Below are 23,457 nucleotides of genomic sequence, written 5' to 3' on the forward strand. Positions count from 1 at the left end.
TACTGTCTCAGTTACTGTAGCTTTATAGTCAGTCCTGCTGTCTGGTCATAGTCTTCCATCATTTGCAAACCTTGACAATATAAATATTAATAAAAATCAGTTCACAACTTTCACATCAGAGGCAGAAATGATGAATTTTCTAAAACTTTTTAATGGAAATGTGTAACATAATGAAATCAAGAGAATAGTACAGTGAACCCACAGAGACCCATCCTTACCCTGCACTTGTTCTACAGCACCTGCTTATTTCCCACCCCACTGCCCAGGAGAGGAATATTCTAACACAGATCTAGACGGATCTTTAGAGGGTGTGATTTCTGTTGTGAAGAACTTTAGCTAAAGTTTAATTATTTCTTTAGTGTCTATATTATTAACTTTAAGCAAAATCATATTTAATTTTTTCTATTGAATGTAGTATTATTGTAAAATGATAGTTTTCTATGTATCTTGTTAAGTAATGCATAGAGAAACATCTGTAGTGATGGCCATTGTGTTATAATGTTTACTTCTGGATGGTGGATTTGAGTGGTTTTTAAAATTCTTTATACTTTTCTGCATTCTTTAATTTGTTTTCTAGTGAGCTATATAATTTTAATAAAAATAATAATTATTAAACATTGAAGAAAAGAAGTAGTTATAGTAATAAGACTTTCCTTAAATCATTTATAAGAATTTTAACTTTCAGGGTGCAGTTCTACCTCAAGAAATAAGTCAAGTAACTCAACATCATAAATCTGGCTTAAGTGACAGCAGTGTTAAATGTCAGCAGAGAAAACATGAGCCTCACAGAAAATGTAAGTTTTAAGTTAGAAAAGTGTACTTGTGGTGCTGCTTCCTTTTATTTTTATTAATTAACAGCTTTATTAAGTTATAATTAACAACAAAATTGATCATTTTTTAAAATGCAATCAGTTGGGTTTTTTATATTTTCACAAAGTTATACAACCAGTGTGACTGTCTATCTATACTGAAACATTTTCATCAGCCCTCAAAAGAAATATCCTACCTATTAGCAGTCATACCTCCAGCCCTTGGCAAAGCACTAATTTACTTCCTGCCTTTATGGATTGGCCTATTCTAGATATTTCATATAAATGGGATCATTAAATATGTGTGACCTTTTGTGGCTGGCTTCTTCACTCAAGGATATGTTTTTATTGATTTGAGAGAGAGAAAGAGAGACAGACAGAAACATCAATATAAGAGAGAAACCGGTTTATTGCCTCCTGTCCTGGACCCCACTAGGGGTATAACCAGCAACCTAAGTATGTGCCCTGACTGGAAATCAAACCCGCAACCTTTTGGTGCACAGGTTGATGCTCCAGCCAACTAAGCCACATGGCCAGGGCTAGGACTGGCTTCTTTCAATTGGCTTACTGTTTTCAGGGGTTATCAATGTTGTATGTTGCAGCATGTATCAATACTTCATTCCTTTTTATGGCTAAATATTGTATTGTAAAAATACTACATTTTGTTTACTACCATTCATCTGTTGATGGACATTAGGGAAGTTTCCACTTTGGGGTTATAATGAATAATGCTGCTGTGAATATCTGTGTACAAATTTTTGTGTGAACATATGTTTGCAGTTCTCTTGGGTATATATGAATGAGTGAAATTACTGAGTCATATGTTAACTCTATGTTTAACTTTTTGTGGAACTCTCAAACTTCTCCAAACTAGTTGTACCATTTCACATTGCTTCCAGCAGTGTGTAGGGCCTGACTTTTCCACACCCCCATAGCACTTGTTATTGCCGTCTTTTTAATAGAGGCACTCTGGTGGATGTAGAGTGCAGCCTCCTCGCACCTTTCACTTACCGTTGGTTATGACAAGTAATGGTGAGCATCTTTTCATGTGCTTATTGGCTGTTTATCGTTTTTGATGAAATGTCTATTCAAAATATTTGCTCATTTTAAAATTGGGTTATTTGTCTTTTTATTCTTGATTCGTAAGGATTTTATATATTCTGTATACTACAGGCTTCTCTGATATTTTTTCTACTTTTTTTTTTTTTTTGGTTGCTTGTGCTTTAGGTGTCATGACCAAGAAACCATTGCCTAATCCAGGGTCACAAAGATTTAAACCTGTTTCGTGTTTTTCCCCTAAGAGCTTTATAGTTTTATCTCTTACAATAGTTTTTTCTTTTTCATTTTTGTGTTTGAATATGGTATGAGTGAGCGAGGTAGGGGGCCTATATTCATTCTTTTGCATGTGGATATCCAGTTGTCCCAGCACTATTTGCTAAAATAATGTTCTTTCAACTGTTGAATTGTCTTGGCACCCTTGTCAAAAATCAGTTGACGATGGATGTATGGGTTTATTTCCATTCCCTTGATCTATATGCCATCTTTATAGGAACAGCACACCGTCTTAATTACCATAGTTTTAAAATTGGAGAGTTTGACTCCTCCAACTTTTTCCCCCCAGATTGTTTTGTCTGTACTGGTGCCTTGCATTTTCATATGAATTTTAGAATTAGCTTACCTATTTCTGCAAAAGTGGCAGCTGGACTTTTTATACAGATTGCATTGAATCTGTAGATCACTTTGGGTGGTATTGTCTTTTTAACAATATTAAGTCTTCCTCTACATGAATACAAAATGCCTTTCCATTTATTTAGGTCTTCTTTAATTTCTTTCAATGATGTCTTGTAGTTTTCAGTGTACAAGTCTTACACTTTTTTTGTTAAATTTATTCCTAAAAGTATTTTATTCTTTTTTACTGCTATTGTCAATGGAACTGTTTTCTTAAAAAAAAATTTTATTTATTGCTATATATAGAAATAAAACTGACTTTTGTGTATTGATCTTATGTCCTTCCATATTTTGAAACTTGTTTATTAGCCCTCATTTTTTGTGGCATTTGCATATATAGTTTTACATTTTTCCTGTACAATTCTGGATGCCTTTTATTTCTTTTTCTTGCCTAATTGCTGTGACTAGAACCACCAGTACAATGTTGAATTGTAGTGGTGAGAGTGGACATTCATATCTTGTCTTGATCTTAGGGATAGCTTTCAGTCTTTCAGCTTTAAGTGTAGTATTAGTTGCAGGTTTTGGTAGATGCCCTTTGTAGCTGAGGAAGTTCACTTCTATTCCTAGGGTGTTTTTTGTTTTTCTTGGAGGGATGTTAGGTTTTGTCAAATGCTATTTCCATGTCACTTGAGATGATCACATGGTTTCTGTCCTTCGTTGGTTAATATGGTGTATTTCATTGAATGTTTTTCATGCGCTGACACAGCTATACTTTCCTGGGATAAATCCCACTAGGTCACAGTGTATGATCATTTTTGCCTGCTACAGGATTTGATTTCCTAGTATTTTTTTGAGGATTTTTGCATCTGTATTCATAAGGAATATTTTTAATTTTCTTTTCATGTGATGTCTTCAATTTTGATATCATGGTAATACTCACCTCATGACTGTTGGGAATAACACTGTGAAAGAACACCCTTATTCTGATCTCTCTGGTGGTAGCCAGGCTTATGGGTTTTCACCAAAAATGCCAGCTGCTATTTCTGAAGGCTGTGTAGAGCTGGAGACTGTGTATGGGATTAGGGCAAGTTAAAATGCCGCAAAGCTCACTGTCCTTACTAAGATTTTGTCTTTTTTTAAATCCTCACCTGAGGATATGTTCTTTATTGATTCTAGAGAGAGAGGAAGGAAGAGGGGGAGAGAGAGAGAGAGAGAGAAACATCAAATTAAGAGAGAAACTGGTCGGTTGCCTCCTGCACATGTCCCTACTGGGGACTGAACCCACAACCTGAGTGTGTGCCCTGGCTGGGCAGCGAACCCAAGACCCTTCCATGCACAAGGTGATGCTCAGCCAACTGAGCCACAGCAGCCAGGGCAGTAGTGTCTTTTTTCTTGAGTAAATAGTCCCCTGATTGTTGTAAGCCTTTGATTAACTTTCATAGTTCTGAAAATTTGGATTCTGGTGATTAAATAAAAATTCTCTGGTCCATTTGCTCCTTGCTTTTATGGAGGAAAGAATTTTTAGAGATCCTCACTCTGACATATTTTTGCTGATGCCTCTGCTCTCACTACTTTTCGAGATAAATTTTATTTAAAGTAATCCAGTTACTTTTTTGTGTGTCAACACTTGCTAATTAAGTTACTCCAAACTTGTTACAGATTTTTGTTAAAAATATGTACAAATATTTTATTATTAATATGCACTCACCTAGTTTGTATATTTTACTCTTTGCCTTTTTCCAGTAGTGTCTAGTGTGCAGTAGGAGATGCAGAGATGAGAATCTCGCTCTTGCACTCGCTTTTTCTCTTCTCTTGACCAAAGTGTTCCCAACCTGCAGCAGATCGCTCTCTGTGTTGAAAATGTGGCTTATTTGGTATTCATTTATTTATTCAACTGCTGCTTCTTGAACTGTTATGTGCATGGTGCTGGGAATGCATGAATGAACAAGACAGACAAGCTTTTACATTCCAAAGTGGAACCTGATCGTAGACAAACATTAAATTCCATAATCCATAGTAATGATAAATGTTGTGATGAAAAATAAAGCTATTTATGGGGTAGAGTGATAAAGTGTCCTATTTTAAATAGGTTGTCAAGGAATGCCTGTTTGAGGACATAACATTTGAACAGAGACCCAAATAAAAGGGAAGTGGAGTGGGATAAGCTGTACAGAAAGCTTGTGAAGAGCTTCCCAGCAGAGGAACGTCTCATGCATAGCCCAGATTCTAATTTATTATTATTATTGTATATGCATGGTATTTTATGTGTTTATATAGTACATCTAGTATTAAAATAGTGCTTTAAAATATTTTTCTAAAAAATGCTTTGTGGTTTTATAACTTTGGTTCAGTTTGATAACTGCTAGACTGACTGTATTTTATACTAATATCTATATGTTATTTTTCCTTTAATATTTTAAGTTAAATATAGTCAAACCTCATTTCTCAAACGTCTCCCATCTTGAACAGTTAGGTTCTCAACCAGGTTGTTCACAGAAAAAAATGTCTCAGTGGTTGAACCAAACTTTGGATTTTGAACTAACAACCCTTTCAGGTTGATCCCTCAGCATGAAAGAAAGCGTCTCTCAGGCCACCAAGGAGACAGTGCTTTTGTTGTTGGTGAATGAGTAGCATGATTTTAACACGTAAAGAGGCCATCAGGAGTGCTGATGATGCTAAGGGTGTGAAAGAAACAATGATCACAGGCAGTTGAAGAGGTAGAAAAACTGTTGTTGATTTGTATCAAAGAAAAGCAGTTAGCCCTTGACAGCATTTGGGAGGCAGCGATCGAGGTGAAAAAGCGAAGATGCTGCATGCTGACCTGAGAGACACCCTGGAAGGAGTGCGGAAAGTGATCCGGTTGAGGCTAGTAGGGGTGGTTCGATAAACTTAAGGAAAGAAATGTTTGTTTACAGATTAAACAGTGCATTAGACATGTACTGTATATAAGACAGGTTAAAACAGAATCATTTGGGGTCTGGAACAGATTAATTCAATGTACATTATTTCTAATGGGAAGAAATGATTTGGTTTTATTACTGGACAGGGGACCTAGCCCTTGGCTGGTCTGCCTAGGGCTGGCCAATAGTGTGTGGGTTCTTGACTCCATGCAGGAAAGATCTCACAGCACGAGTCCAGATGACTGTGAGGGAACGTTCGTTAAAGCTGAGACAGTGAAACAAGAAAGGGCTCAGCATAGAAGCAGCAACAGGAGGGCCGAGGCTGGGCTGCCCTGGCTCACTGGGAAGCCAGAGAAAAGGAATTGGTCAAGTTCAGCGAGTAAGCCCAGGTGCTGCTGGCTGGCCATTGCTCCCCTGGTTGCAAGTCTCCTGGGGACCCTTATTGTTTAGGAGGTGTGCCTGTGGGGGAAGAAGAGGGGATAGGGAGTAGAGGGGGGGTGCTCCCTAGAGGGAGAGCCCACTGAGTCCTTTGTCTTGAGGCTTTTATTTCTCTCTTGAAGGCGGGGAATCTTAGGGGAGGTCTCAGGGGAGGGTCTCAATAGAATATTCATCAGCTCTCCAGGTGTGCTCTTTTGGGGTCCTGGTCTCCACTGGTTGGTCGGTGCCAGGGCATAGGGTCATTAGTCAATGTAGCTGGTCCTGAGGCAGCCACGGGGCCACTTTTCTGGTTTTGCTGCTTTTCTGGGCCTGGAGCTGAAATACAGCTGAGGCCTGGATGTTATCTTCAGGGAGTAAATGCTCAGGGGTCTAAACCTAATGACCAGCAATGTGCTGGGGGAGGAGAGGTTCCCCTGGGGACAAGGTCCTTGCTTCCCAGTTTTCCCCCTTGCTGGGCATCTGGGGCTTCCTGCCCTGATGAGCTTCTGTACCTGGTCCATCTAACACAAACCATTTACTCTCAAGTGTCCTTGGTTTAGGGAAGATAGAATTTACTAGATGACTGCAAACTGCTGTTTAACTCTGTCTCAGTTTCCCTGTTCCACTTGTCCTGGTTTCCTGGCCTGTTTTTGAACAAGTTACTTCTCAAACAGCCTTCCAAAACGAATTAAGTTCGAGAACCAAGGTTCCACTGTATAGATTAATGTCCCTATAAATATGATAAATATAGCTTGAAGATTTTATATTTAATTGAAATACATTGTGATTATTCTTCAAATTATTATTCATGTAAATGTGAATTCTTTCCATTATATGGCATTCTGGTTAGTTCTCTCATGTGTGTCTCAATAAAGGTTTACTGTCTCAATAAAAGTTTAAGGATACCTGCCAACTCACTTTTTCTTTTTCTTCTTTTTGCAAAATTCCTTCCTTTCCTCTCTTCCTTCCCTCCATCACCTTCCTTTCCCTTCCCTTTCTCCTCCGCTCTCTGTCCTGCTCTTCCCCGCCTGTTCCAGCTCTGTCCCTTCCTGCTCTGCTCAGTGGATCCCGTTTCCTGCCTCCCATCCTGTCCCTCTGCTTCTTTCCTCACCATCTATTTTTTGTCTCTTTCTCCCTCCTTCCCTTTCTTCCTTCATCTTCTAATGCGTCCTCTTTGTTTCCCCTCCCATTCCCCCAATTTCCCCTTAACATTAATACTAAAGTAGCTTCCTAATCTCCTTCTGTCTATTCAATAAGCCACTGACATATTTTCATCTTCCTAAGGCACAGTTCTGATCTGATCACCACTGTCTGCTCAGAACCACTGGCTGCCCTTTGTCTACCAGTTTCATTCCAGAGTCTTCGGTACCTCTCAGATCGTGGCACCAACCCGCTTCTGGAGCGCAGTTAAGCTCCATGACATGGCTTCATCTCTAGCAGATCTGGTCTGTTTAGAGTTTTATAAACACATTCCGTGTTCTCTATTTCTATGTCTTCTCTCCTGTTATTTCCTTTGCCTGGAACACGTAGCCTCCTGTCCTGCCCATTGGAAACCTATTATCCATCCAGGCTCAGTCTGATGCCCCCTTCCCTTTTTCTTCTTGTTACCTGTGAGCATCTCTCCTCCCCTGATCTAGATTATAAATTCTTCAAGATCAGGACCTTGTCTTCTTGGGATTATGTGAATTTTTAACATACCACCTTGAGGTGGTAAATATTTGGTAAATGTAATTGGTGTGCAGCAAGTTCTTTCATTTACCAAAATTTCTGTTTTCTTGTCTCTAGTTAAAGAAGAGTGTAAGATCCCTAAAACTGAGAGTTGGTCACAGAAAATGTCAAACAGCCAGGTAAGCTTTCTTAAAATGAAACACCTAGTAGCCAGCTTATTGCAGTTGGTGGCTTTGTGGCATCTGACTGAATTTTGCAGCCCTTTCAGTCAAATCCATAAGGTATGTGGCAAGAGGGTGCTAAAGTGTAGTCTGAGAGACACTTAGGTGGGAGGTTGCACAGCTAGAGTCCAGGATTTGGAACTAGAAATACCTGAAACCCTAGTTCTGCTGTTCAATAGTTGGGTGGCCTGGAGCAATTCACCACAGCTTTCAGCCTCAAAGTCTTCATCTTTAAATGGAGATAAAAATAGATCACTTGTCTCTCTCAATACAGATCATCTGTAAGTACATATAAACATACCTCATACACAAATGCATATATGTATATATAAATATAAATATGCAAATGTGTATATACATTGAAAATATGTGGATCAACAGTAAAGTTAATGGTTAATTCTGCAGAGTTAGGTTGCAGAGGGGAGCTGAAGTTTATGTTTTATTTTATGTAGTCTCTGCTGTTTGATATGAACTATACATACATTTTATAATCAAAGTATAACAAATTTTAATCTAAAAAAATCAATATGTACCCTTATGTGTGTATGTTCTGTATGTATATTATATTTTAATAGTTTGAAAAAATTAGATCTTTTATAGCTAGTAATATGTTAAATTTATAAAAGATATCTTAGAGTATTTGGCACATGGTAGGTTCTTAGTAAATAGAATTCATTAATATTTAGATATCAGTAAAATGGTTGAATTATATGACTTTTAAGGCCCTATTCTGCAACTCATGCTATGATTTCCTTTACTCTAGAAAAAGGGTTTATAAACTTTTCATGCCATGGACCTCTTTGGTGAAGTCTATGGACTCTTTCTCAAAATAATGTCTTAATGCTGAAATAAAGTACATAAAATGTCAAAGAAAACCAATTATATGAAGTAGAATCACCCCTGTTGTGGTTTGCTGCCAGTATTCATAATTGAAGGGAATTCTGAATTCTTATTTAGAAGTTAATGAAGATACAGATGTAATTTTCCCCTCATCCAAGTTTACAGGCCCCTTTTTTCCTTACAATACAGGAGAGAGAGTAACGTATTTAACAAGTTTATAGGTATTTGTTTAGAACACTATTAAGTAGTAACTTCATTTGCACAAAAAGCTCACTCATACTCTTCTGTAGACATTTGGGTGGCCTGACAAATATAACACTAAGCTCCTGAAGAGAAGTGAAAGTATGGAAGTCTCAGAGAATCAGAAGGTTAGGACTCGTTGTCCAAGTGCTGTGGATAAGATAAAAGACCATTTATCCCATTGAGCTTCCCACACTTGAACACCTGGTTAGATGATTGGTGGAAATTATAAATCATTTTTGTACATAAAACTCTTAGCTTTTTCTGTGTCCTTGTACTTCCATCTTCATGCACAAAATATTCTTTTAGCCTAACACTGGATTTGAGAACTTTTTAGCATCCTTGACTATCTCCAAAGAAAACGAAGTCCAGTCCTCTCATCATGAAGAGCCCCCCAGTGAAGAACATTTGTCACCGCAGTCATTTGCTATGGTTCGTATTTTGTGATAACTTTTGTACTCTGCTAATTTCACTGTTGTTGGCCATGAACACCCCCCCCCCCTGCAGCCGTCCAACCCCTTCTCTCCGGTAGACTGGCGCGCTGCATCTGCACCGCCCTCCCGTGAGGAAAACCGGACTGCCCCGGGGAATAGCCATCCTTTTGTTTATCTCTTTAGACTACACATCGCTCCCTTGCGAACATTGCTACTAGGCAATTTGGTCAAAAGTTAAGCCAGGAAATGTTGAGGTGTTTTTGTTTGTTTTTTTCCCTCAACTCTAGGCTATTGATTTTTCTTATTCTGGATTTCAGTGTAGTTATTGTTTTTCATTTTTAACATTGTAACTCATTAAAAGAAGGATAAGTAGGCTCTACTAGTAATTCTGTTAACTTTTCTCCCTCTACCTTCACCATCTACATACCAATCATTTTCAAAACAGAAGGGAACACGGATGCTTAAAGAAATTCTAAAAATTGATGCCTCTGACCCTGTGGACCACAAGAGCGAAATGAAGCAGTTTGGTCCTGAAGTCACTGTCTCCTCTAACAGGAGGGGCGAATGTGGACCTTCCTCACAGCCCAAACAGGGTAAGAAGTTAAGTAAGTAAGCTAAGCACAACTACTATCATTTTAGAAATTCAATTTATTTTTTGTGCTTTTTAAAGATAAAACTTTTATTTTTAAAAAATATAATTAAAAGTAACACATAAGAGTGTAATTTTTATGTTTGCATCATTTATATAATAGCTGTGTAACCAAAAGGTATATAGTTCCTAAATGTCTTCTTGTGAAAACTTAAATTGCACTGTTACAGATACTCAACTGCACATCTCAAGCCTGGAAATGTTTCCCCATTCTAACTTTTTTTTCTTTTTTCAGTAATTTAAGAATGATTGTGTAACTTAAATGTATTACTTAACTTTTCTGAAATTCTTTTTCCTACTTACAAATGGGAAGAACTTCTCAAATGGCTGCTGTGATAATTATGTGCCATGCACGAAGCAGCTAACACTGCGTCTAGCACGTTGTTGGTGCCAAAAATTAATATTAGTGTGTTAAAATAACTTGATCATTGTAAAAATAAAAGCTATAAAATCATTCAAAATAATTAATGGAGGCAGGCATTGGAAAGTGGTTACTTATCTGAAACCTACGAGGCCCGTAGCACATCTGGCACGTGGCTGGATTTCAATAACTATCCATCATTGCTCCTGCCCACTCTGTCCCCTATACCTTAGTATTTTGTCTATGTAATTATCTGCAGAAGGCTACCAGAAAGAGTCAGTAATGCAAAAGTCAGTGAGGGTAGAAGTTTCTGAGATAGGTAAAAAACATTTTGAAATAAGCAGATCTGAGTTTATTAAGGATCAAAATATGGAAGAAAATCAGAGCCTTCTTCTATTTATACTCTAGTGAATATTAGGATAAATGATTCATTGAAATTCCAATAACCATTAGGAAATTAATTATTTAATACAGTGACAGGCATGCTCTTGAAATAGAGCAAAATAAAAATTTAAAACAAAATTGGATAAAGATGGTCCCACTGCCAAAAACAAGCAACTTTTTCTTTGTTTCATTATAATGAAAAATAATCATATACCTGAGAGTCAAGAGCTCAGAATCCAGAGCATGTTGCAGAGCTGATGACATCTGTGACTTGGGGCTGCCATTGAACCTTTTTATAGTCTAGGACAGGAAGAGGGTTAGGTTCATTCTGCTCTTGTTCTCTCAGAATTTTTAAATCATTTTCTGTATAAAAGCACTTTAAAGACATAATTTCAGAAAAAAAAATTTAAGAAGCATCATTTGGAGCAACAAAATCTTTCATTTATGGTATCTCAGAGTGTAGGGTAACATTTTGAGAAGACTGAAGCCAAAGCCTCAAAACCTAAGACTTGTTTGTAAATCAGCTCAAGAGAGCCATCTGCTTGTTCAGACTCTGCCTGTAATGTAACTTTGTAGTCATTAATTTCTCCAGATGGTCATTTTTGGCTGTCACCTACTTATTGTATTTTTAAATCTTTCTTTTAATCGTGTATCACTAATCAGTTACAATCACCTAGAAATCTTCACTGAATTCTTAGTAATTTTAGGCTGTACTAAATAGTTCTTATATTTGTTTCATGGGAGGTTCCTCTTTTCACCTTTTAACAATTTTTTGCTCGTATTTATTGAAACCCTGCAATAATTGCCTAGTTTGAGATACCTTTAATACAGATGTGTCCTGTTTTCTTTTTTGGTAGCATCTTATATGAACAAGCCTCACAGTTCTAGTGAGTACCATCCTGTTCGGTCTCTAGACAGTGTGTGCTGGCCTGCTTCCAGCCAGATCCCTTCTGTGTCCACACCAGCAGCTGAACTCTCTAGAATCTGTTCCCTTGTTGGAATGCCACAACCAGATTTCTCTTTTCTTAGAACACCACAGGTATAGTATACTGTGTTCCATTTATAGAAGTTCTTTAACACTGAGCCTAAGGAAGTCGACTGAAGTGTTTGGCTAGAAAAAGTCTAACGGAGCTGACTTTTTTTACTTTATCAGCAGCAGATACTTAGACTTCTCACTCCAGCTGATTCATTTATGCAGAACCAGAGCCCTTAGAGAACCTAGGCAGCAGGGAGCCCAGCAAAATTCTTTAGACTGATGGAGCCAGGGATCTTGGTCTAAAGAACCTTGGTTCAAACTTTTTCACCTTAGAAACTCCCCACTTTTTGCGGAGGACCTCAAAGAACTCTTGTTTACTTGTGTTGCACCCATATTTACCATATTAGAAATTAAAACTAAAACAATTTAAGTATTTGTTTATTTAAAAATAAGTTTTCAAAAAAATTTAGTAAGTGGTCTTGCTTTACATTTGTGCAAATCTTTTCCATGTCTGGCTTAATAGAAGAAGCTAGATTCTCATATCTTCTTACTCTCAGTCTGTTGTGACACATTGTGCTGGTTGAGATATATGAAGAAAACCTGGCCTCACACAGATGGACAGTTGAGAAAGGGAGAGCATTTTGATAGCCTTTTCATATAATTGTGGATATTCTTTGATACGACAGTAAAGCAGAGTATAGAATCTGAAACTGTCACTGAGCGTTTTGTCCTCTGTACTTGTGGGAAAACGAGAGCGAAAAGGCAAATAGCATCTTAATACTATTATGAAAATAGCTTTGACCTCAAGAACCCCTGGCAAGTGTCTCAGTGGCCCTCAGGGTTCCCAGACTTGCACCTTGAGGACCACTGGCTACAAGAAAGTTTATGTTACCTTTTTACATCTGAGTTCTTGATACATTCTTGCCTAAAACAGAAAGCAGGATTAAACTCTGCTACCTTTTGAAAAAGTAGAATTTAAAAGAAAGTATCCTTTTTGTAAAAGAAAAAAAAGTATAATGTAAACAGTTATAATCAGTCAGTACCTCTGAGTCTTTTAGATTTTGGTAATTAATTCATATTAGCAAAATACCTGCTGTTTGGAGGATGGTGTCATGCGGGGGTCAGCAAATTTTTTTCTGTAAAGGTCTAGATAGTAGTGTTTTAGGCTTTGCAGGCCATGTGGTCTCTTCACAACTACTCGGCTCTGCAGGTACAGTATAAAAACAGCCGCAGAAGATATATAAACGAATGGACTCAGCTGTGTTCCAATGAAACCTTATTTACAAAAGCAAGTACAAGTCCTAGTTTCCCATCCCTTGGTGTAAAGAAAACAGTTTTGCAGGCTTTCGTTTGCATTAGGATGCTTGACCCTTTCGCTAGCTTAGAAAGCATTCTATTTTGTAAACATTGAAAGATAGGGTAATAATTCTAAAGTTTTTGCATGTTAACACAAAACTTAAATAGTCCTCTTCTGAATTCTTTAATTTTTTTTTTAACAGAATGTCAGATGAAATTATTCTACTTGTTTAAACTAAGCTTTGGGAGGGGAATTGGCTTCCTAGACAGATGACTTCATAGACATTCACATTCTCTCTTTCTAGACAATGGTAGTTTGCCAGGTAAAACTGCCCAACGGCTTACTAGTGCACGGGCCACAGTGCCGCTCTGAAAACGAAGCCCGGGAAAAGGCTGCACTTTTGGCTCTGCAACAGTTGGTGAGACCTGTTCATGACTCCTCTACTGAATTTTTAATTAACTCCTAGAGCTGTTTTTATTGCACTGTCTACAACTTTTAAATACTCCCATAGGGCTCCTTAGGAGTGAATTTCCCTTTGCCGCCACCGATATTTGCGAATTATCCTCCTGCTGTACCTCCTGGACCTGTTCCTCCAGTGTTTCCTCAGCCTGCTGGTAAGATAGTGTTTGCTACTGAGTTACTATTTCTAGAAAGTTCTTTTAAGATGCATCGTTTTGAATAAACTAAAAAATGTGTCTAACTGTCCAGGGTGTGTAAGAAGGAATTGTGGGGAGTGAGCCTGCAGCCAGAGCCTGCAGCTTCATCTGGAATACCGTTCCCTCCTCCAGCCTTGAGTGCTAGAGAAGGGCAGCCCCAAATTCCCCAGAAGCTGCCAACAGATGAATTTGGATTTAAGTCAGACATTAAAACCATTTAGGAGAAACAGGGCTGAAGGGAAGAAAAACAGGTCAGGTGCTGAAGCTGTGAGTGTGGCAGACCCTGTCCTGACAAGGGGGGAATTGTGGGAAGACGGCATCTTAAGCTCACTCTGTGTTTTTGAATATTCTCTGTAACTCTCTTCCTCCTCCAAGCGTAGTGCCTGCGTTACCAGGCAGGTAGCTCCGTGCTTCCTGTAGCCAGTTGGTGACGTCCTAATGAGCTGGGGCATGGAAAGTTCTCTGGGGACTCAGGACTCTGTCCAGGCTCTTTCATTCACTGACTGAAAAAATGTTGGAACTCCCATTTTCTTATTTATGCCAGATGCGTCCAGGATCTGTTTGAGACTAACATTTCGTAACTCTATGATTCTAAGTCTGAAGTTCATTACGCCTTTCTTTTATCACTCTTTTCTTCCTGTTGACAGTCGGTTTCTTTGTATCCTAATCATTATCATTTTAGAACCAATAACTTGTTTATTTCAAGTGTAGAAAATTACTATTCTGAATCTACTATATGCCAGGCATTGTTCCAGGAGTTCTACATATCTAATCCTCACTAACACATTAGAGAGGTTAATAATGCTAATTAAACAAGTTATCTCTTCTTTTTGCCTAAACTCCATTAAACTAAAAAATAAATTATTTTAGAAGTGTAAACCTAGGACAAAGAGATGAGAGAAGAAATATCAGCAAATTAGAACTTTGAAAAAAGATTCTGATAAAAGCAATTACAGGAGCAGTAGCCAGTGTCGCATAATAAGGTTAAGCTACAAATAAAGTGTTGTAGAAGAGGGTACAGGTGAGCTGACAAGCAGATTGTCTCTTACAGTTCCCGAGAGATTCAGAACTTGGAAGTGTCCGACGCTGCCAGAGCTTTAGCTGAGGCAGGGCTGAGAAGAGTCTGTGTGCAGTGAGGGGACCCTCGCAGCCCCTCCTCCACACAGCCAGGCAGTGCTTCTCTAGACAGAGGACTAGACAGAGGACGGGAGGTCTGTGCAGAGGCCCTTATACGTGGGAGCACCAGTCAGAGTGGCGAGTGGGGTATGAGGCTGAAAACAGGTTCAGGTAAATTTTGTTTCTCCCATTCTGTTTTCTGACTGGAGCCAGCTGTAGCCCAGATAGGAAGTTGGTTGGAGGATGGCTCTTTTGGGAAATTCAGTGAACTCCGAAGAAAAGACCTACTGACTTCTTGGAGGGTTTCCCAACCAACAGGCTGGCTTCCACCTGGGCGTCCTAAAGAGCAGCCCGAGCCATGCAGTCCTCCCAACGACCTTGCTCCTCCTCATGGCCCCGGTGTCTTGCTCTTTCCTGTGAATAGACATTAGACTGTGAGAGATCCTGAACATTATAGGAAAAGAAAATCTCTAAAAATAAAAGAGAATCCAAAACACAAATGAAGTGACCTGGAAACAGAGATAATGTAGGAAATAACAGTACTGCAGCCAAAAAATAAGAACAGGAATGTGTGAGGAAAAGACTGATTGGAGAGCAGGAGTCACCTGTTGGGCTGTGTTAGTTCGGTAGATGGAGCCCACGCAAAGCCCTGGGGTCTCAGGAGGAGGGGGCGCAAGACGAAGGTGGAAACCAAGAAACGGGGGCTCAGAGGGACAGTGTGCAGATCCAGTGCCCATTTAATTGCAGTTCCAGAAAAAGAGACTAGATGGGGAGGAGTATGAGAGAAGAGATAAGAAAGCTTCCTGGACTGGAGGACGTCTCTAACCTGAAGGCCTCCACCCGCAGAGCACAGTGATGAGGAGAGGTGCAGATCTCGACATTCCAAGTACAAGTAACAAATGGTCTGCAGGGGTCGGAGAGGAAGGGAAAGATGTTTAAAAGATCAAGAATCAGGCCCTGGCCTGGCCGGTGTGGCTCACTTGGTAGAGCGTTGGCCCAAGCACCAAAGGGTCACAGGTTCGATTCCCGGTCAAGGGCACATGCCTGGGCTGCAGGTTGGTTCCCCACTCTAGTCTGGGCACATGCGGGAGGCAGCCAATCGATGCTTCTCTCGCTTGCTCGCTCGCTCTCTGTGTGTGTATGTGTGTGTATCTCCACCTGCCTCCCTTCCACTCTCTGTAAAAATCAATGGAAAAAATACCCTTGGTGAGGATTAACAAAAAATATAAATAAAAATAAAGATCAAGAATCAGAATGGTATTTTGCTGTTTAACAGAAGGTCAAAGCTAGAGAGCAGTTGAGCATTGAATACCTCTAAATCCTAAGGCAGAAGTAGTTTCTTCTGATTTTCCTATGTAGCCAATGAATCTTGACGTTATGACTGCTACCAAAGGTGCTTATAGATATTACCAAGACCTAGTTTTCTAAACCTTTATAGTTTGCTTCATTGGAATTTGTGCATGTATAATTCATAACAGCAAAATATATTATGATTCTCCTAATCCAAAAATTTCTTAAGTGGCCAAATTTTAATTAAGTTATACTACATTACAGTTCTAGCTGTCTTTATCTCTCTCTCTAAAGAAAGTTTGAACACAGTCCATATCTTCTTCAGTGGCAGCGTGCTGTGCATATAGTGGCACCACATGCCGCACTGGTACTGACTGCATAAGAACCACCGTGGAGCTTGTTAACAGTGAGATTCCTGGGCTCCTCGGACTCTGCTTTAGGTCTTAGGCTTTGCCCAGGAATCTGTACTTCACAAGCTCCCCAGGTGATGTAGGATACAACCTCAAATCAGGTTTGGAAACTCGTGGTTCAGTGCACTTATAATAAGAAACAAGGTATAAATTTTTACATTTTTTTAAATTTATTTTTTAGCGAGAGGAAGGGAGAGGGAGAGAGAGAAACATCGATGTGAGAGTGGAACATCAATTGGCTGCCTTCTGCACACCCCCTAGCAGGGATCAAGCTGGCAACCTGAGCATGTGCCCTGACCAGGAATCAAACCAGTAACCTTTCAGTGCACAGGACAATGCCCAACCAACTGAGCCACACCGGCCAGGGAAGATATAATTTTTTTAAAATCCTTGAATTAAAAATTTTAGAATAGGGAAAAGATTCTACATGTCATGAAAATGATCACATTTGAAGACTTGAGCTTTTTTGGTTTTTGTTCCACCATGGAAGCAACTTAGCACTGGGGACAGGTGAGATCTTGACGATTTCTCTCTCTCTGCCCCAGCTTTTCTCCCCCCAGGGACACTTTCAGTGACCCTTTTATTATTTGTAAACAGTACTACAAATACTCCTAGAACTCACATCAGTACATGGTGTTCTTTCCGTTGGAGGCCAGACAGCACCGTGATAAGCTGACTTCCTCAAATTGTGCATAGTTCTCAGGGGCTTCTGAGCGTTGTAAGCAGGATTGATCTTAAGTTAAATGTATGCGTCTTTGCCAGAGCAGAAAAGGCCAAGAAGGGTAGCACAGGGAAGTCTTAAATTTCAGCTCTTTGATGAGACCATTTTACTTAACTAGACATTTTCCATGGTTTTTAACAGTTAATATACTGCCTTCATCATCTCCTCTCTTTGGCTCGATGCCATGGGGACCAGCAGTGCCAGTGTCCGGAAAGCCCTTTCCTCACACTTCGTATTCCGGGACCGTGCCCGTGGCCGGGGGAGCGGCAGGTGGTGTGCACAATCAGTTCATACCTCTACAGGTGAGGCCTGGAAATAGAATTATTATGTTTTTAAGAGAATTTTTTAATGCTCAAAGACTATTGATAATGTGTTCATTCAGTAATTGCTTGTTCAGTGCCAACTGGAAGCCCAGTACTGGACTGGGTGCCGAGGATTGTATGTTACGACCAGTAGTACCAGTCTGCCTAGTCGCTCTGTCTGAGTTTATGTTCTAATAAAGAGTAATGATTGCAGCAAGTAATTATATCCTTTTCTAGCCCAAAGTGATTTAAAATCAGGAATATACATTTCCCTTATATTTGAGGTATGAAGAATTTTTAAGTATTTTCTTCAAAGCTAAATTCCTTTAATTTCTAAAGCCTGGTTTGGAAATTTGTAGCTGGAAGTCGCAAGTCAGCAGTGGTGGACAGGCATTACCACGTGGCTTATGGTATTTTCTGACACTAGTCTTTCTTTGCCTACACTGTTAATTGATGATGCTTTTATTCCTTGAAGGTTACTAAAAAAAGGGTTGCCAACAAAAAGAACTTTGAGAATAAGGAGGCCCAGAGTTCTCAAGCCACCCCACTTCAGACTAGCCAGCCGGGGCCTTCCAGCGCCCCCAGAGGGATGCCCCCGGAGAGCCCGTCAGCTCCCATCAAGTCCTCCCCAACGGCCCAGCCCGCACCTTCGCTTCAGGCCGAAGCTGCCTCTCAGGGCCCCAGTGCAGCTCACCGCAAGCCAGCAGCAGGCTCTGCCTCAAGGAGAAAATCCAGAAAGCTGGCTGTCAGTTTTGGCCTTTCCAAACCTTCTGAATAAGCTCGGTACTTGGAATTAAATTACTTCCTCTCCTTTCCACCCACCTCTTTATAAATCCATATCTGTGTCTCAAAAAAATTAGAATGTGGTATTTTAAAATATGTTTCAATTGAAAATTTTTAAGTTGTCAGGCACTTTTCATGCTGTTTAAAAGACTACATATCAAATTGTGCATCTTAAATATGTGCAGTTTGCTTTACGTTAATTATACCTCAGTGAAGCTCTTTTTTAAAAAGGCTAAATTAAACTTGTGTTAAAATAATACTAGTGGACTAAGTGTTAAAATGTACCACTCTAACTGCTGGCCTCGTCCTGAACTATGAATTAGACGTCATATTGCAATAATAGTAAACATTTTTACACTGTCATTGAGGGATAATTAAATGGAGCATGAAAATTGGGCCTCAGGTATAACTTACTGAGTGTGGATCTTATTTTTCTTTTTAATGATGTAACAGAACTGTCGGAATGGCTCTCATTTACATGTACTCAGCGTACGTTCTGGGTCTCTCTGCGTCCTCTAGACCTGCTGTGGGTGATCCCCCTGGGGTGCTGCCAGTTTTCTTTATTTTGAATTCTGTACCAAAGCAACTTTAGAATACTGATCAGAATATTTCATTTAACTACTTACAACTATAAATAGAAAGCTAGATTTAAGCAACTAATTACAGTTTTTTTTAGATTATTCAAGAACCAGCATTGGTAATTGTTAATAAAATTAAGTTTCAAAATTTACAGGGTACAATGATTACAAATTAATATTCCAGTAGAATAAAGTAGAAGATACTAATCACGTTAATTAAAATACATTGCATTATTCTTTTGTAGAGCTCACTTAAGCCTACATGAGAGCTCCATTGTTGGCCCAGGTATATGCTTCCTGGGCCAAGGAAATTCTAGTGTTTTAAATCCAAGGTGGGCTGTGTGTGACAGGCACCGTCACTATGCAGAGCCCCTTGTTTCCATGGTAGACCCTCTTGCTCTGTTTCCATGCTTCCAGCTTCACACTGAGCTGCCCGGTGACCCACACTGTCTTTGTGTCATGCGGGGGCGTCTCGTTCAAGCCGTGGTTCTGGATATTATTTTAGAATTTTTGGAAATTTTATCAGTGGTCCAGGGCCTGAATTTTTATATATCTATTTATCCTTTAGTTTTTGTGATGTGCTTATATTTTTAAGGAAGTAAGTTATCATACTTTTTAAAAAGTTGGAACCACAATTTTTATATGGAGCTGCTGCGTATTACATCTAATTTCACTTAGCGTGTTGAGAACTCTGCCCCGGGTCTTAGAGTAGTCTGTTTGTTTAAAATGCTGGCCTTGAACTGGATGGACTCCTTTAACTGCTGATCTCAGAGTCTCTCTAAATGTTAATAGGCTGTGTATGGTGGTAGTGCCTTTAGTATGAGTTAAGTGTTCATTGTCGTTTGTGTTAGCCAAGTGAGGCGTTGTGATTTAAGTTCTGTTTCCTAGATTCGCATGTGCTCCTGTTCCCAGCAGCTCGTTGGGAGTGTCTCTATCTCTAATGGGATCTTGAGTAATGAGGCTCCAGGAATTCTCAGCGTGTTTCCTTATTGCCTCACAAACTCTATTTGTTTCAAAAGGAAATATTTGTTATGGGAATAAAATGCAAAAAGTTAAGCTGTGACAGTAATGTTCTGTTTAAAGTGTGTAATATTTTCACCTTATGTAACTGTACAAACTCCAGCATTCAAGAATTGCCTCACTCGTTGCTTCTGTGTGGCCACACTGTAAACAGTGGACAGCCCGTGTCTTAGATCACAGAGGAAGGATGCACGCCATCTGAAAACTCCAAGGGAACTTGAGTAAGCATGGTGTCCCTGGACCGGCGAGGGCAGCTCCCCAGGATTTGAGCAAAGCAAGCTGAAAGCTCCATGTGGATAGGCAGTAAAGTGTTTCTTTCATTCCTCCTTCTCTTTTTAAAGCCTATTATTCTCAAGGTTGAGATTAAAGTGGAAGGGAGCTCTGTGGTGACTGGTTGTGGTCAGGCATCTGTCTGCATTCTCTTCCCCGAGGAGACCTGTTCCTGACGTGCACCTGGCATCTGTAGGGGAGGTGCCCTCCCTTGGGGGGCAGACGCTGCTTTGCCTCACAATAATCTTGAGGAGCCTGGATCCATCGATAGTTTAGGAAACTTACAGTTTTTCCTTTCTGGATGGGGCCGACTCCACCACCCCAAAGTTTAGTTCCATGTCTGTTTGGCTGTCAGATCTACTATGGACTTGGTGTGAGAGGATGGGCGGTGCCGGGCACCGAAGAGCAGGGCCCATGTTGCCCGTGTTCCCACCCACCTGGAGCCGTTGGATCCAAGTCTTCCTGTTCAGTAATCTCTCTTCTTTCTTCTTGAGTGCATTCAGTGCATGTTGAAGACTATCCTTCCGGTTTCATTGTTTCTTTCACAATTTCCTACATCACCTGGTCATTACCTGAGTTCTAGAATTTGGCAGAAAGAATGTATTAATTGATTTAAACATCGTGTAGACCAAAGTCTTAAATATCTGATGACATTCAGTTGCATGAAAAATTAATTTCACATCTCTGTGTACCTTGGTTTCAATTTAAGACCGTTTTTTGCTTCTGAGAGAGAGAAATAGTTCTTTTAGAACTAAAAAGATACAGAGATCCTTTTTCCCTATTAAGGGGAGGGCCGAAAAACTCTCGCAGGTTTTTTGTTGTTTACTTCCTTTTCTCTGATCAGGTATTTGCTTTGGTTTTAGACTGATATTTCCAAACTTATTTGGTTTTAAGAAGAGGGGCAGAGAGAAGGTGGTTGGAAGAGGGGAGCCAGTTGAATAAGACGTGCCCTGTCACTGCGTTTTCAGGCTGCAGTGTCTTCCTAGCTCAAGGACGTAGGTAAGCTGCAGGGTCTGTTTCACTCACTTTTAATTGTCTGTTATATTTGTATTAGTAAACCATACATTTGCCTCGTGATTGTCTTATTTTTACCTTAAGATAGAACTGTCTAGCTCTCCATTGTAGGCCTACCATGCTTCATCTCATTGTTCAGAGCAATTTTTAAAACAACTGTGTATAATATCCCAGATTTTTGAGCTTGCTGTATTTCTTAGTACCATCTTTCTTCCAAATTGTGTTTTTACTGTAGAGGAGAATTAATTTATTTGGGAGAAATGACGGTGATGGGCATTCTCTACCCTTAAAAAAATGAATCACAGAAATTCCCTCATCATTTTTCTAGAGCTAGTGATAGTACTCAGGCAGGCAGTGTTCTCTGTGTACATTGTTTTTAAGCTTTGTCAGTGAAACAGTCTTTTTGACAGGAGCTTCCTTTCTTATTCAGGATAAAGCTTAAAATTCTAGAAATGAACATTGTGAGGCCTAACGGAAATAGGAGCCAGATGTGGTCCACATATTGAAACAGCCAGCCAGCAGGGCCTGGCCGATGGGCAGGCGGGAGTTCGTGGACCCAGTGAACATCTTGGACATCACAGGCCCTTTTAGAGAAAGAGGGAAAGGTGGGTAAGCTAGTTTTAGTAGTTGAGACTATCAGCAATGCAAAGCAAGCTCTGTGTGCGCGAGGTCAGCAGCCAGTGCTTGCAGGCTCCCGGGTGCAGCTGTAAGGGAGACTGGTTTCCACGGTCAAGTTTGACACCGTTAAACCTGTAAAAACGGGTTTTTCCAACAGTACACTCATTGCAATTGGTTATTTCAGCAACTGGTATACTATTAAATTGCCCAGGCCAAATAATTAAGTTCCTGTAGATGTTTCAGTCATTTGAAGCCAAATTCTTGTACCATTTCTAATGAAATAGTAGGAGTAAGAATTTGGTCCACAGTTTGCTTTAAGTTCTTTGTTTCTTTCTTCCCTGCAGTTGAGGGGCTTGTGTGTTTTGAGGGGTTTTTGTTTTGTTTGCCTCTTGTCTCACGTTTTCTTTGCCTGCACCCAGTGGCTTCTCTTTGTGTTCTCGTGTATTTTGATATATGAGTACTAGTGTGCTGCCATCAAAGTGTTCAACACTTTGTTCATTTAAACAACATAAGTGTAATTCATACATATATATCTTAATTCCTTTCTCACTTAACTATTTTATAAGTAACTAGGATTTTTCATTAGATCTTATACAGAGCAGTATTTTATCAAAAACTCAAAAGGGAAGACTTTTGTGCTCATTTTGTAGTTTTTTTTAAATATCTTTACATTACCTGTAATTAAAGTGTTTTAAACCGCATTAGAATGGACTTCAGATGTATTTTTGTGTTGTGCATTTGTAGATTTATAGCATGAAGTTGGCCTCAAAATGTTATGCAAAAGGATTTTAAAATATAAGAATCACTGAAAGAGCTTAAACATTGTACATGTTAAATGCTATATGGATTTTAATTAAACACTTGAGAATGATTTTATAAGCTGTTCTTGTATGTTTGCATTAATATCAAACATAGAAACATTGTACTCGTCACTTAAATCCCACCCCGTTTACATCTGTGTTCGGATCTGTCATTTAGCGTGAACTAGCCACGTGGTTGGCAGGAAAGGTCCGAGTTGTTAGATTCAGGGGCCACTGCTCCCATCTCAGCTCTGCCTCTAGTTGTAAATGTGAACATCGGCGAGGTCTAAGTCACAGTCTCTTCACCCCCAAAGGGAGAAAACAGCACCCATGTGTTGTTAATATGTAGAAAACACTACACACTTTAGTAAATGAGGATTTGTCACGTGACCTATTCCCTAGGTCCCAAACACAAGTCCTCTGGACCGTGCCAGGTTCTGCTGTTCGTTTCCCAGAGTCACGCAGTGTCCACTTCCTGCAGAGTCCCTGTGCTCCTGGGCCTCTGGGGGGCCCTTCCCTGTCTGTCCCTGTATTTCCTGCCATGACCCCTCTATCTTTTCCACGGTGCAGGGAAGGTCCTCACCAAGCCACCTAGGAGGGGCCTCTAATTCCTACTCAGGAGATGGGGGCATCCACAAGACTAATATCTTCCTGATATTGGCCATGTCTCACAATATCTCTGATGCAGTTTTACCAAAATCCCTGTGGCAGGGAGGGAAGGAGTTAGAACGAAGGCGGTAAGGAGGGAAGAAAGTCTATTCCTGCTACATCTGCTTCCAGCTCTGCCCTGTGAGTCTGACACTTTTTCTGCTACTGTCCTGACTCAGAGCCCCAAGGAGCCGCCCTCTGCTGTGACCAGATCACCCGTGTTCTTGGCTGCTTTTCCACTTCAGTCCCCAGGCTGCCAGCTTCCCACCCAGTGCAGTGACCACCCCTCTCCACCCAGCCCAGAGCATCATTGGGCTCCTTTAACCTTGCTGCCAGTATTTTGACTTGAGACTCATAACTAAAACCG

The 23,457-nt window shown here is 40.0% G+C and overlaps 1 protein-coding gene across 5 annotated transcripts in view; it reads left to right on the forward strand.

Annotated features, from left to right (window-relative positions):
- XRN1 (5'-3' exoribonuclease 1) overlaps positions 1–22,521 on the forward strand; it is a 126,321-nt gene extending 103,800 nt beyond the window's left edge. Inside the window, exons 33-43 of one of the 5 annotated variants that reach the window (XR_013998917.1) lie at positions 686–794; positions 7,580–7,641; positions 9,073–9,195; positions 9,643–9,802; positions 11,449–11,630; positions 13,169–13,282; positions 13,376–13,478; positions 17,199–17,359; positions 17,835–18,142; positions 20,874–21,009; positions 21,455–22,521. Coding sequence is in view for 4 of the 5 variants with exons in the window: in XM_081138905.1 (XP_080995031.1) it covers positions 686–794; positions 7,580–7,641; positions 8,814–8,924; positions 9,073–9,195; positions 9,643–9,802; positions 11,449–11,630; positions 13,169–13,282; positions 13,376–13,478; positions 17,199–17,359; positions 17,835–18,137 (1,428 nt within the window). In the remaining variant the exon portion in view is untranslated. Of the gene's footprint in view, positions 1–685; positions 795–7,579; positions 7,642–8,813; positions 8,925–9,072; positions 9,196–9,642; positions 9,803–11,448; positions 11,631–13,168; positions 13,283–13,375; positions 13,479–17,198; positions 17,360–17,834 lie in introns of all 5 variants that reach the window. The other 4 variants (XM_081138905.1, XM_081138902.1, XM_081138903.1 and 1 more) reach the window with 4 other exon arrangements.
- The last annotated feature ends 936 nt before the right edge of the window (positions 22,522–23,457 follow it).

This window comes from Miniopterus schreibersii (genome assembly GCF_964146895.1).
Source record: "Miniopterus schreibersii genome assembly, chromosome: 5".
NCBI classification, from domain to species: domain Eukaryota; kingdom Metazoa; phylum Chordata; class Mammalia; order Chiroptera; family Miniopteridae; genus Miniopterus; species Miniopterus schreibersii.